Source organism: Eschrichtius robustus, chromosome 16, assembly GCF_028021215.1.
Source record: "Eschrichtius robustus isolate mEscRob2 chromosome 16, mEscRob2.pri, whole genome shotgun sequence".
NCBI lineage: Eukaryota > Metazoa > Chordata > Mammalia > Artiodactyla > Eschrichtiidae > Eschrichtius > Eschrichtius robustus.
The window spans coordinates 8,285,259-8,297,123 of record NC_090839.1 but is presented as its reverse complement, the minus strand read 5'-3'; the positions used below and the strand labels follow the sequence as shown (position 1 = coordinate 8,297,123).

Genomic DNA, 11,865 nt, shown 5'->3' with positions numbered 1-11,865 from the left:
CTGAATAATATTGTTGAAAAAAATTATCTACTAGGAGTACTTCCTCCTTTTTATCATCTGAATTATCAGGGCACATACATCTCTCATGCTATTGCCAAGGTCATTCGTTCTTAGCTCTTTTTTTAGGGAGGTGGATTTCTTACACGGTTCGTGGGATGGGTGGAAAGGAACGGCCCTTCCGCCCGCTCGCGGCCCCGCCGCGCTGAGCGCCCCCTGCTGCCCGCTGCTGGAGCTGCGGTCGCTCGCCACACCCACCCCAGTTTCTGTCGGCCTACAGGGAGTCGCCTGTCCCTTTAATAGGCACGTACCAAGTCCTTCCAGGTTACATGTCCTCCCCGAGTCCCAGACCTTAGGAATCACTGATCGAAGATCCAATCGGAGGGAAAGTAGAGACCACTTTGTGTTTGGAGGGAGTCCTGCGTCGTCGGGAAGCGAGGGAGGGCGCGGGGCCGAGGCACACCTTAGCGGCCCTCCCCCGCCTCGGGCCGTAGTCCAGTCCCAAGATGGCGGCCACCATGAAGAAGGCGGTGAGTGGGGCGCCCGGGGTGCGGGATGCTCGGCCGGCGGGCGGGGGTCGGCCGCGGTGGGCCGGCAGCGGGGTGCTGGGGGCGCGCAGCTCTGAAGCCCGGCGCGGGGCTCGGGGCCGAGATTCCCGACCCTGAGGGCGGCCCCGGGGCGAGGCCTGCCCGCGCCCGGCGTCTTGGGGTCTTTCTGGGCCCCCGGCTGGCCGTGGGGGCACCCCGGCTGGGACCCTTAGAGGACTCTGGGTCGCCTCTGGCGGTGCTGAGGATGATCCTGGAGAGTCTGAGGATCCCGCTGCCCAGACCATGTCCTTGGGGTGTGGGAAGCCTAAGGGTCCAGTTGACTAAGGTTGGCCATAACGCAGGTGCTTTACCTGGGTCGTCACGTCTAACCCTTACAAGTTCACAAGGGTGGGCGCTCTGGTACCCTTCTTTGCAGGCAAGGAAGCTGAGGCCCAGAGAGGTGGAGTCACCTGCCCAAGGTCACTCAGCTGTAAGGAGCAGAGCAGGAACCCGCATCCCCGGATTATCTGGCCCCTGAGCCACTCAACTCTACACTCGGTGCCCCTGCGCCCTCCAGGCTAAAACCATCTGTTATTGAGGATAGACGATGGGCCGGGGCCCAGAAGCCGTCCGTTTATTATTATGTCGGATCCTTCCAGCAATTTAGCAAGGGCACGTTTTCCCCCCACTTTACAGACGGAGAAACTTAGAGCGGTGAGCGGCTTCAAAGTGACTCAGCTAGTAAGCAGAGGTGGAGTGCAAACTCAGGTTTTATTTTGTTTTTCCCAAAGCCCACCTTTTATCCTACTGAACAAGCAGAACGCCTCTTCAGGGCTTATAATTCGTTAAGTCTACCCAGATGCTTAAAGAAATCTAGATAGAAAGACAATAAAATGGAGAGGGGCAAGGAAATAATAACATCTGATATTTATTGAGGCTTTACTGTGTGCTGGGCACCGTTTTAAGCACATTGTATACATTGTTTATTTTAATCTTACACTCCTTTAAGGGTGATGCTGTGTTTCACCTTATTTTACAGATGAGGAAACTGAAGCACAGAGGCAAAATTAGGATATAGATAAATAAACATGGATGTTCTGCCTCCAGAGCCTGTGTTTTTAACTTCCATACTGTCTGATGAGAGTCCCTTGGCTGAAGGGATTTGCTCTGTAGGTCTTGTGTGTGTTTCCTTTCATTCCACTTCTAAGACCACATGGGAATGTGCTTCCATTGCTTTCCTGCTCAAGGGCACCGCATAGTCTAAGCCACCTGCTCTTGCTGTAGGGTGACCAATCCCTCCAGGTTTGCCTGAGATGGAGGGAGTGCTAAAACTGGGAAAAGCCCCAGGCAAACCGGGGTGAGTTGCTCATCCTACTGGTCTGTCATCCACAAATTCTTAATCAGGTACCAGAGTAGGGTTTAGGGCCATGATGATTGAGACAGGAACTATGTGAGAGTCACTTGGCCTCTTGTTTTGTTTTTATATTGGGCCCTCTGTCAGGTATGGCCTTTCACTCCATGGAAGATACTAGTTTTGGTTCACACTCATTCGACAGATGTAGAAACTAAAGTACAGAGAGATGAAGTAGACGTTGAGGAAATGGTGGAAGAATGGTTTGAACCCTGGGCTTGATCGCAAAATTCTTGATCACCAACATTTTTTCCTTTCATTCATTTAACAAACTTTTTGAGCATGGTCTACGGCGCAGTTTCAGTTTTAGGTGATGGACGTAAGAATGGTGAACAATAACGAAGTTTTTATCCCCTTGTCCTTATAGCACTGTAGAACTTACGCTCTTGGGGAGAGGCAGGCGTTAATCAGTAGTCATACAGAAAACTGTAAAATTTGCAGCTCCGATAAGAACTATGAAAGAAAGGGGCTTATGAAATGAGGGCCGGAATAAGGTCTGCTTTGAGGTCAGGGGAGGCTTTCCTGAGAAGGTGTGATCTGTAGGATTCCATGAGGAGCAGAAAAGAAAGTTGGAGTACCTCCTGCAAAGGCCCAGCATGCATTTAATAAAAGGATGGCCAAGATGACAGAGAATCGGGGTGGGGGGCAGGTTGAACCATGGTGGTAAAATAACTTATAGAGGGGTAGGTGGCGCCAAAACATAAGATTTTCTTCTTTATCTTAATAAGACTATCATAGATGCAACATCTTCCTGTAGGGGTTTCCAATGCTGTGGACAATTTCTGATAGTTTAGCGACATGCGCCTCTTTTCTCTGCCGACTGTAAGAGAAAACAGAGGCATGCCCAAGTGTGAGAGTGAAATATCACAGGATAGCCCTTGGAGTTTAAGAAAAATTGTTTGCAGTCTGGAGTGCTTTATAACCCATTACCTCCCAGTGGGTCATGACTTTTTCTGGTGAGAAGTTAAGATGAGATGATTCAGTCCTGTCATCTCCGGAGTTCTGCTTTCTCAGGCCTGGTTCCTGGCCATGAAAGGCACTACAGTCTGATTTCTGTTTATCGTCCTGAGTACAAATGTCTCTTCCTCAGAGAAGCCACCTTTGACCTTCCTTTCACTCCCCAGCCCTTCAACACTTCCACCCCCTACACTATTTTGCTTTCACTGTCACGTGTATCACCATCTAGCCGAAACCCTTGCTTTTTGCACACCTCTTCCACTAGAATATCAGCGTGCCGGTGTTCTTGAGGCGAGGACTCATGAATACCCTCCTTCCACAGTGCCTCGTACGTACGAAACACTAAGTAATTATTAAATGAATGACTGTTCACAGGGAAGGTGAATAAAAATGCAAAGCAAAGTTTTATATTGTAGAAACTGGGTAGATAACCTTTACAAAACAAAAATAGAAGCAGACTGCAATTGGCCGGAACCTCCTCCTAGGTTTTTAGAACCTGAGGGACCCTGCTATGGGTCCAGATGGTGCTGGTGAAACCCAGAGTCAGCGTGGGCATGACTGAGGGTGGGTCGCTTTCCTCCCGGGGTCCCGTGAGGGGCTGATGCTCCAGATAAGGGTGCAGTCACAGTGCAGGGAATTTTAACTTTCACCTTGAATCTTGGGCGGTCATATTTCTCTTAAGCGTAGCAGAATGTTCCTCTGGGTCTGGGTCTGTTCTTCTTCGTAATGATTTTTGGTAAACGTTATTCAGGAAATAAAGCACTTAGCTGTCGTTTATTGAAAGGCGACTCCATCTCCAGGCGCTATGCTAGGTGCTCGTTTTATCCCCTCTGCAAGGTGGGAATAGCTTCCCCATTTTACAGATGACAAACCTGAGGTGGCTCCAGAGAACTGAGCAATTTGCCTAAGGTTCCTGCTTGCTTGGATTTGAATCCACTCTTACTGTTTCCACCACTCTGGGACTACTAAGTAACTCCTTACTCCTTGAGTTACTTTGGCTTCGTGAGTGGTACTAACTACATCTGGCTTCTCTCCTAACCTTCGGGGGCGTGGGTCCCTTTAAGAAGCTGATGAAAGCCATGAAGACCTTTCCAGAAGAATGCACATATAATACACAGCGTTTTGCATAGTTTCAGGGGTAAATGGACCTCTGACAGTCGGTGCACTCCCAGTTTAGAATTACTCCCTCCCTGCCAAATGGAGCTTCCAGCAACATAGGTGTGTTCTAGATCAGTGAGATTAAAACGGAAGCCACCGCTGTAATCAGGGAGGGTGCTGACTTCTCACTTTCCACAGTAAACAGCCCTCCCCTGGGTGGCACGCTGTTTAACCAGCGCTTGTGTTTGCCTCACACCCCGACTTGAGCCCTTAACCCCAGGGAGAGAACCACCATTAAGGAAATGAACTCCAGGGTGCAGCGTGTGCTGGGGGCTGCCGTTTGGTGAGGCTACAGCAGGAAACGCCTGCTTTGGAAAGATAGAAGGCAGGTGGCCAGACTCTCCACAACTTTTCAGAAACCCTGTGTCGGTGAGTCTGATGGAACATGATTTAGATTCAAATTCAGAAACAATGGATTAAGGCTCAGTTGTGTTTCAGACAGCCCTGTGCTGGGTGCTTTCATGGGGATTACCCCGATAAAGCCTCACCATGACAAGTGCATCTGTAAATACATATTCAGGCTTTCAAGGACTCAATATTTAAATTCTGCAGGAGCAGGAACTCTAGAATTCTCTGTTCCCTGTTGGTTTAGAGAGTTGAGACTTCTTGTGCAGGCAAATGACTTGAATGCCAACATATCTGCATATGGACTTTGCTTTGGCTTCTGTAGCATAGCTCAGTGTTTCCCAACTTCCATATAGGTAAAAATTATGCACCAGGGTGAACATTCAAAGCTATACGTATATCCCACTGTAAAGGATTTTTTTTCATGACATCTGCTGGGTGTCTGATGATGGGGCTGATGCGTGTTTATTGGGTGATGAGAGCCTGGGTCAGAGGAAGGCTGAATTCTCGGTGTCTGCATTTACATTCTGATCACCAAGCTCCATACTGCTTGAGACAACAGGTTGCCTCAAATAAAGGAAATAAAAGTCAATTGTCATGAGAGACCGGGTGAAAGGATGGGGTGTGGTTATTGTGAACCATTACTGTTATTGGCAAAAGAGCCCTAAATAGTCCTTGTTGAAGCTATATCTGTCTATCTCTTTCCTGCTTTAAATTATCATCAAGTGCCCTTGTTCCTCTTTTATAAATGAGGGGAAACTCTAAGGAAGTCTGTTATTTAAAAAAAATGTTTAAAAAATATATGGTCCCTTGTTAATCAACTATATTCCAATATAAAATTTAAAAAAAAAATGAAAAGGGGAAGGAACCAAAAAAAAAAAATGGTCCCCCTTTGAGAATCTGATTAAAACCAAGGACTTCCTGTTCCTCTTCTAGATATGCATGATTGTGTGTATAAACACACGTGCGCACGTGTGCGCACGCGCGCGCACACACACACACACACACACACACACACACACACACTTCTGCCTTTAATTTGCAAGAGCTCATGGACCTGTCTGGACTCTGGAGCCAGATTACCTGGGTTGAAACTGAGCTTTACCACTTACCTGCTATGTGGCTTTGGGCAAATTATTTAACCTCTCTGTGCCATGCTTTCTCCATCGGTAGAACAGTGGTACTAATGTTCCTACTTAATAAGACTGATTGGAGGATTAGCAGAGATAATAAAGTACTTAGAAAGTTCTTGGCACATAATAAATGCTCAGTAAATGTTAGCTGTTATTTATATGGTTTCATAGATACTTTGTCGTCTAAGTAGTCTAATTTTATTTACAAATTTAATCACATAGTTTAAAAATATTCAATTTTTATCATTTTACAGTGAATTACACCTTATTCATAATTAAGACACATAAACAAGTTCTGCATTAAACATAATTTTTAATGTGTGTGTGTGGAATATAGTCACTGAAATGCATAGTGACCCTGAAGCCAGTATATCAGTTACATTAAAAATTATAGAAACAGACTTCTGATAGCCTCAATAAACTTAAGCAAGTTTTAACTCTGAGAGAATAAACTAGTCTGAGGCATTTACCAAAATTATCACATCACTTTTGTTCCCTGGGCTATCTTAAAAAATTCTGCTCTAGGCCAAAAGTTGACTGACTTGATTCAGGACTTATTCTTTTTTTTTTTTTCCCATGGGTTTTTATTTTGTGCCATACAGCTCAAAAGTTTGAATTGAGTTATATTTATCTCCAGAAATGGGTGCACTCCTGTTCTTGTCACTTCCTTATTACAAAGCCTGCAGTCCCTGGAGAGTAGTTCCTCTCAAGATTTCTTCCCTGTTTCTGATTTTCTGGTACAACCCTCAGCAGTCTGTGGAGGCTGGTGGAAAATAGTTTTAAAGGTAGTGCAGTTTTGCTCTGTGTCGATTCAGGACTTATTCTTAATTGTTATTTATATTTGAAATGTTTTTGCACGTTAGGCATTACTCCATAGCATATCAGAAGAGGTTATAGATTTATGAACAAATCTTAAGCTTGTGGAGCAGAAACTTAGTAAGGCCTGTGTTTGTGATATTCTGTACCTCTCGTGATTCTGGACTCTGAGGGCAAGTAGTTTATTGGGCTATTTCAGAGTTATATTAAAAGCTAACCTATAACTTCTCCATTAAAATTAATTCTACAAAAAAAATGTATATGTTTTTTCAGGCTGCAGAAGATGTCAACGTTACTTTTGAAGATCAACAAAAGATAAACAAATTTGCACGGAATACAAGTAGAATCACAGAGCTGAAGGAAGAAATAGAAGTAAAAAAGGTATTGAAAATATGGATCTTATTTAAGAAAAATAAAAGTTCTTAATGCTATAGCTTTTTAAAACTAAATTCAGTAATATGTGATTATATCTGTCTGGGCTCTTTGTTGTAGATGACAAAATACACTCTAGTTAGTTTAAGAAGGAAGACGTTGGTTAAGGGAGGTGAGATAGCGTACAGATTGTTGAGGGGTGTGGCCCTCGGCTGAGGGTCCAGGAGCAGGTCCCAGAACCAGAGACTTGGCTGGTGATGGAGCTGCTGTTGTCGCCACTGATCCCAGAGCCAGCTGCCCCCTCCACCATAGGGACGCTGCCCCTCAGTCCTCTGAACACTGGGCTGCCGCCGTGCCCAAGCCTGTGTGTCAGAGGCTTGTGCCCAGCCTCTTCTCATGCAGCTCTCCTGGGTTGAAGTCCAGTTCAGGTGTCTTTGATTAGTGGAATTTATGTTATTATTTGCTTTCATCCTATCATCATGCAAAGCTGAGAAATGCAGGTTTGTGTTTGTGTTCGTGTTTTTATTCTACTATAGGAAGGCGGAAGTCACAAGGTGGGAAACAAAGTAGGAGACATTTTGAGTGGCCATGGATACCTCCACTGTCCACCACAGGGGGCTTATAGCAATCTGGAACTATCTAGAGGACAGTGTGTTAGTGAGCTACGTGCTTCCTTATGAAATGCTATCTAAAAATGTAAGAAACTTATTTTAATGTGATGATACCTGTGTGAGAGAGTCCCTCAAAGAGTTGAGGTCCCCAAATTAAAATTGGCTTTTAGCCTCTATTAGGGAATTTTGAATACATTCTTCATTGCCGTTCACTTTTGTATTTACAGAAACAACTCCAGAATTTAGAAGATGCCTGTGAGGACATCATGCTTGCAGACGACGACTGCTTAATGGTACCTTATCAGATTGGCGATGTTTTCATTAGCCATTCTCAAGAAGAAACACAAGAAATGTTAGAAGAAGCAAAGGTATGTTGGAGTCTCTCCCTGGGTGATGAAGTCTAAGTCTTAAATTAGGATTTATGTCATTATAAAGAATGTGTAATTATAGGTGTAGGGAAAAATAAGGGATGATAGCTAATATCTCATGCATTCTTACAATGTCCCAGGCCTGCTCTGAATGTTTTGTAAGCATGATTTTGTTTAATCCTAACGATGACTCTGGGATAATACTGGGAACCCCAGTTGAGAGTTGAAGAAGAATAGAGGCTTAGAGAGGTTATGGGACTTCCTCGAAGTGACAAAGGGAATGATCTTTGACTCCAGAACCTGTGTTCTAAGTTAATAGTATTTAGAAAGTGCAGAATATTATAAAGTAGAAAAGTCACCCGTAATCCCACTAACCCAGAGATAATCATCCATAATAAACATTTTCATGTATTTCTTTTATGTTCTCTCCTCCTCTTTCTCTGTGTATTTTTGCTTCACGTTTTCGTCACTTAATGTCCTAGTTGGGTATTATCTTGTTCCATTTAATGTTCATTTATCCAGCAGATCTTCACTGGGAGCCTGTTCTAGGCCAGCTACACGTGCTTTAAAAACATCAATTTTGATGACTGTTTAATGTCATGTTGGTGGACATTGATTCAGCCCACTGTCCTCCTGTTGTTACATTAATTTGTTTTCGCTGTTTTCCTATAGGAGTATTGTGGTGAGCATTCTTAAACCTAAATCTTTGTTCACATGTAGGAAGTTCTTTTAAGGAAATAATCAGAGAAGTGTAATTCCTGGGTGAGAGTATGGATTCATTGACAACATTTGGGCTTGTTATAAATTCAGATCATTGAGCGCAACCCCAATAATTTCTAATTCAGGAGGCCTGGAGTGGAGCCCTGGAATTCATATTTCTCACAAGCTTCCAGGTGATCTGGGGGCCACCCTTTGAGAACCACTGGCCAGATTTCTAAAATAATAACGTTGTCAATACTAGGCATTCTTCTTTTGTTCCTGATATTAATGGGTACATATATTATTTGTGTGATTCCATTTTTTTCTTTGTCATGTTTAGGAAAAATCCTTTTGATCCTGGCCAGGAAGGAATTTCTGACATTCCATGCATTTTGTGTGGCAAAGCTGCTCTTTCATAAATGAGGCTCTCATTACTGCTCTTTCAAAGTCTAACTCCAGGGGCCTTGTAGTTAGGGAAATTTCTGCCAGGTTTTGACGATAAGTTGTTACTTTTAATTATTGGTGAGTGTGTGAATTTTTATCATTTCCTCTAGTTCCATAGTTATTTTTGTGGGAAGTTGGAAAAGGCTGTGTCAGAAGCCAGGCCCGTGGTGAACTGTTTACCCTAAATGTTTGAATGTCATTCTTTCTTTATTAGGATATGATAATTTAGGAATTAATTTTCTTTTATTTTATTCTGTTTTTTAAGTCAACCAAAACTGAGAAAAGCTTGATTTATTCTATAATAAGCAAATATAGATCATGAATGAAAAATGCCCCACATTCAGACTTTTGGTTTAGATTTAATTATCAGTGTTATTCAGCTGCCTGTCCAAGTTTAGAAAGTTTTTGACCTAAAATTCTTCCCAAATATTATTTCATCCACAAATGCTCAGAAATCATCCAATTGAATAGAATTAATTTAAACTAATTTTTTTTTTCCAGAAAAATTTGCAAGAAGAAATTGATGCCTTAGAATCCAGAGTGGAATCAATTCAGCGGGTGTTAGCAGATTTGAAAGTTCAGTTATATGCAAAATTTGGGAGTAACATAAACCTTGAAGCTGATGAAAGTTAAACATTTTATAATACTTTTTTAAATTTGTTTAATAAACTTGAATATTGTTTAAAATGATAATTTCCCTTCTTCAAATGATATGGAAAGCAAAACTTTTTTTAAAATTTTCATTTATTTAATGGAAACTTGCCTATTTTCACATGTCTTGCTTATTTATTTTATATTTTTAAAAGAAGACAGTATTCATCTATGTATTTTGCATAACAATTATATCAAGTGTAGGGGCTTTATGTCATGTTATTAAAATCAGTTAAGCAATCGTTTACGTTTCTATATTATCATTTAGAATATATGTGCAATTTTTATTATAAGAAAATTTAACAGTTAACATGTGTCATGTTGTTTATCTACTATGTCTATTTCAGTTGCCACTTATCGAGATGGTAAAAGCACTACAGAAAGATCCGGTCCTACATCTGTCTACTTTTGCTCACTTCACAACTAAAACTTTGTCATATACTAAAACATATGTATATATTTTCTTTAAATATGTGTCGTATATATTACATCTAAGCATATGTATTTCACATATAGATCTTGGTTTGAGAGTCCAGATGATGCTGAGGCAAGTGAGGCATGTTGAACTTCATACACAGAGCAGAACAACAGAGATACACCAATAGAAAGAGATGTTTGGGTTTTTTTTAAATTATAAGTTTTACATTTTATTTTAGTGCTTTGTAATTAACTGGGGTTTGTATTGATAATGATGTGGAAGTTAAGCAGCTGTGTGTTTAAAAATAAGGCTTTTTTCCTTAAAGAGTACATTTACTCCCTACTGCCCCCACAAATGATAACCGTTTTGGGATTTAGAAGACCTAATTGTATTAACTTTCCAGCAGGTGGCACTGATATGCCAAAATACCAATGGAGGAATCGTAATACCCAAGTGAGGATACTTCCGGGATTAAATGTCCATAGTTTTAGAGGAAATGTCATTTTTTTCACTTTCAAGACTAAGCATTGCATATGTATTCTTTTGGTTAAACGTTTAGAAACAATTCAGGCTTAAAGGTAGAATATATAATTCTAAAATTCTTCACGACTTAAAGGCAAACTTTTAAATTGCTGCAAATTTTCCCAAAGAATGATATTCAAATTATAGAAAATAACTCTTAGAAGGATATTTTTTCTTCTGTGCATTTGGTTAGAAGTGTGAGACTGGGGAAATGTATTGTAGCAGGAAATAGGTAACACCCTCAAATTAGAAAAGTTGGAGAAAATTGGAGCCAGGATTCCAAAGGTGGAGGGTAAGCGCTAGGAGTGTTTTGTACCCACAGAGGCTGGCGGGGAGGGAGCCCCCACCCCCTTCACTCTGGAACCCAGGGAAGGGCTGCCTTCCTTTGAAGAGGGGCACAGCCAGCCAGGGACATCCCTGCAGTGACAGAGCCAGGGGACTGGACACCCTGACCTCATTCTCCCTCCAAAGCCCAGCTGGTGTCCACCACTGGCCAAACCCATTGGGAATCCAGAGGTAGTCCATAGAGGTCGGTCTTTTGCGGGGCCCAGGGGGAGGTGAATGGATGGATCTGGAGGGCCAGTTGGAAGACCCAGCAGAGGCTGGCTAAAATTGAACCTTTTAGAAATGTTAGCAATGAAGGTTCACCTGACTTATGTGCCAGAAACTGAATTGTATAAACTGGCCAGGACTGAAAATTTTGTAACCATATTAGCGAATAAGCCTAATACAAAAAAACCCAAACATCTAATGGGGGGAGGGAGGGGGATACATTATTGCTAACTTTATACCTTTTTTTTTAAAGTGTACCTGTGAAGTAAACTTACGAAGGACGTCAGAAATATTTGATTCTCATTTTAAATTCATTCCTAAAGTGTCTGTCAGCCTTTTCTTATTTTTATTAGTAAATTAATTGGGCTAAGGTGAAGGCTGTGAACTGAATGTACTGCATCTGATAAAATCCAGCCACGTAGAAGTTTTGATCTGGATTTGTCACCACTTTTTTTTTTTTTTGGACAGTAATCCTGATTTTTATATACAATTACTAGTTTTAGAAAGTGCAACTTTTTTTTTTTTTTTTTAAAGCAATGCAGGCTAAACGAAAGATATTTGTAGAACAAAATTGACCATCAGGCTGCTGGCTTGCAAACTCATGTGCACAATATGCTACGTCTTATCCAGGCATTGACAGGAAGTAAATAATAGATAATTTGCTCTGCAGTGAGGGTCTTAGGAGCTCATGCTGCTGACTTTAGTTTTTAAATACTTCCCAAATCTGTCCATTTCTTTCTATCTCCACAACCACCACTAGGCTTATCCAAGCCTTAAGAGATCTACTCAAAACCACGACTAATTAGGGGAGGGATGGGGAGTTGGAGGGTGTTGGGGAGGGATGCCATTTGATACAGAGTTTTGACAGCTGGAGGCCAGGGGGA

The 11,865-nt window shown here is 42.1% G+C and overlaps 1 protein-coding gene across 1 annotated transcript; it reads left to right on the top strand.

Moving 5' to 3' along the window:
• The first annotated feature begins 300 nt into the window (after positions 1-300).
• Positions 301-9,730, top strand: PFDN4 (prefoldin subunit 4). The gene is made up of 4 exons (XM_068524112.1): positions 301-527; positions 6,618-6,725; positions 7,555-7,695; positions 9,340-9,730. Exons 1-4 carry the CDS (start codon positions 504-506, stop codon positions 9,469-9,471), a joined length of 405 nt encoding a protein of 134 aa, XP_068380213.1. The 5' UTR covers positions 301-503; the 3' UTR covers positions 9,472-9,730.
• Positions 9,731-11,865: the final 2,135 nt, after the last annotated feature.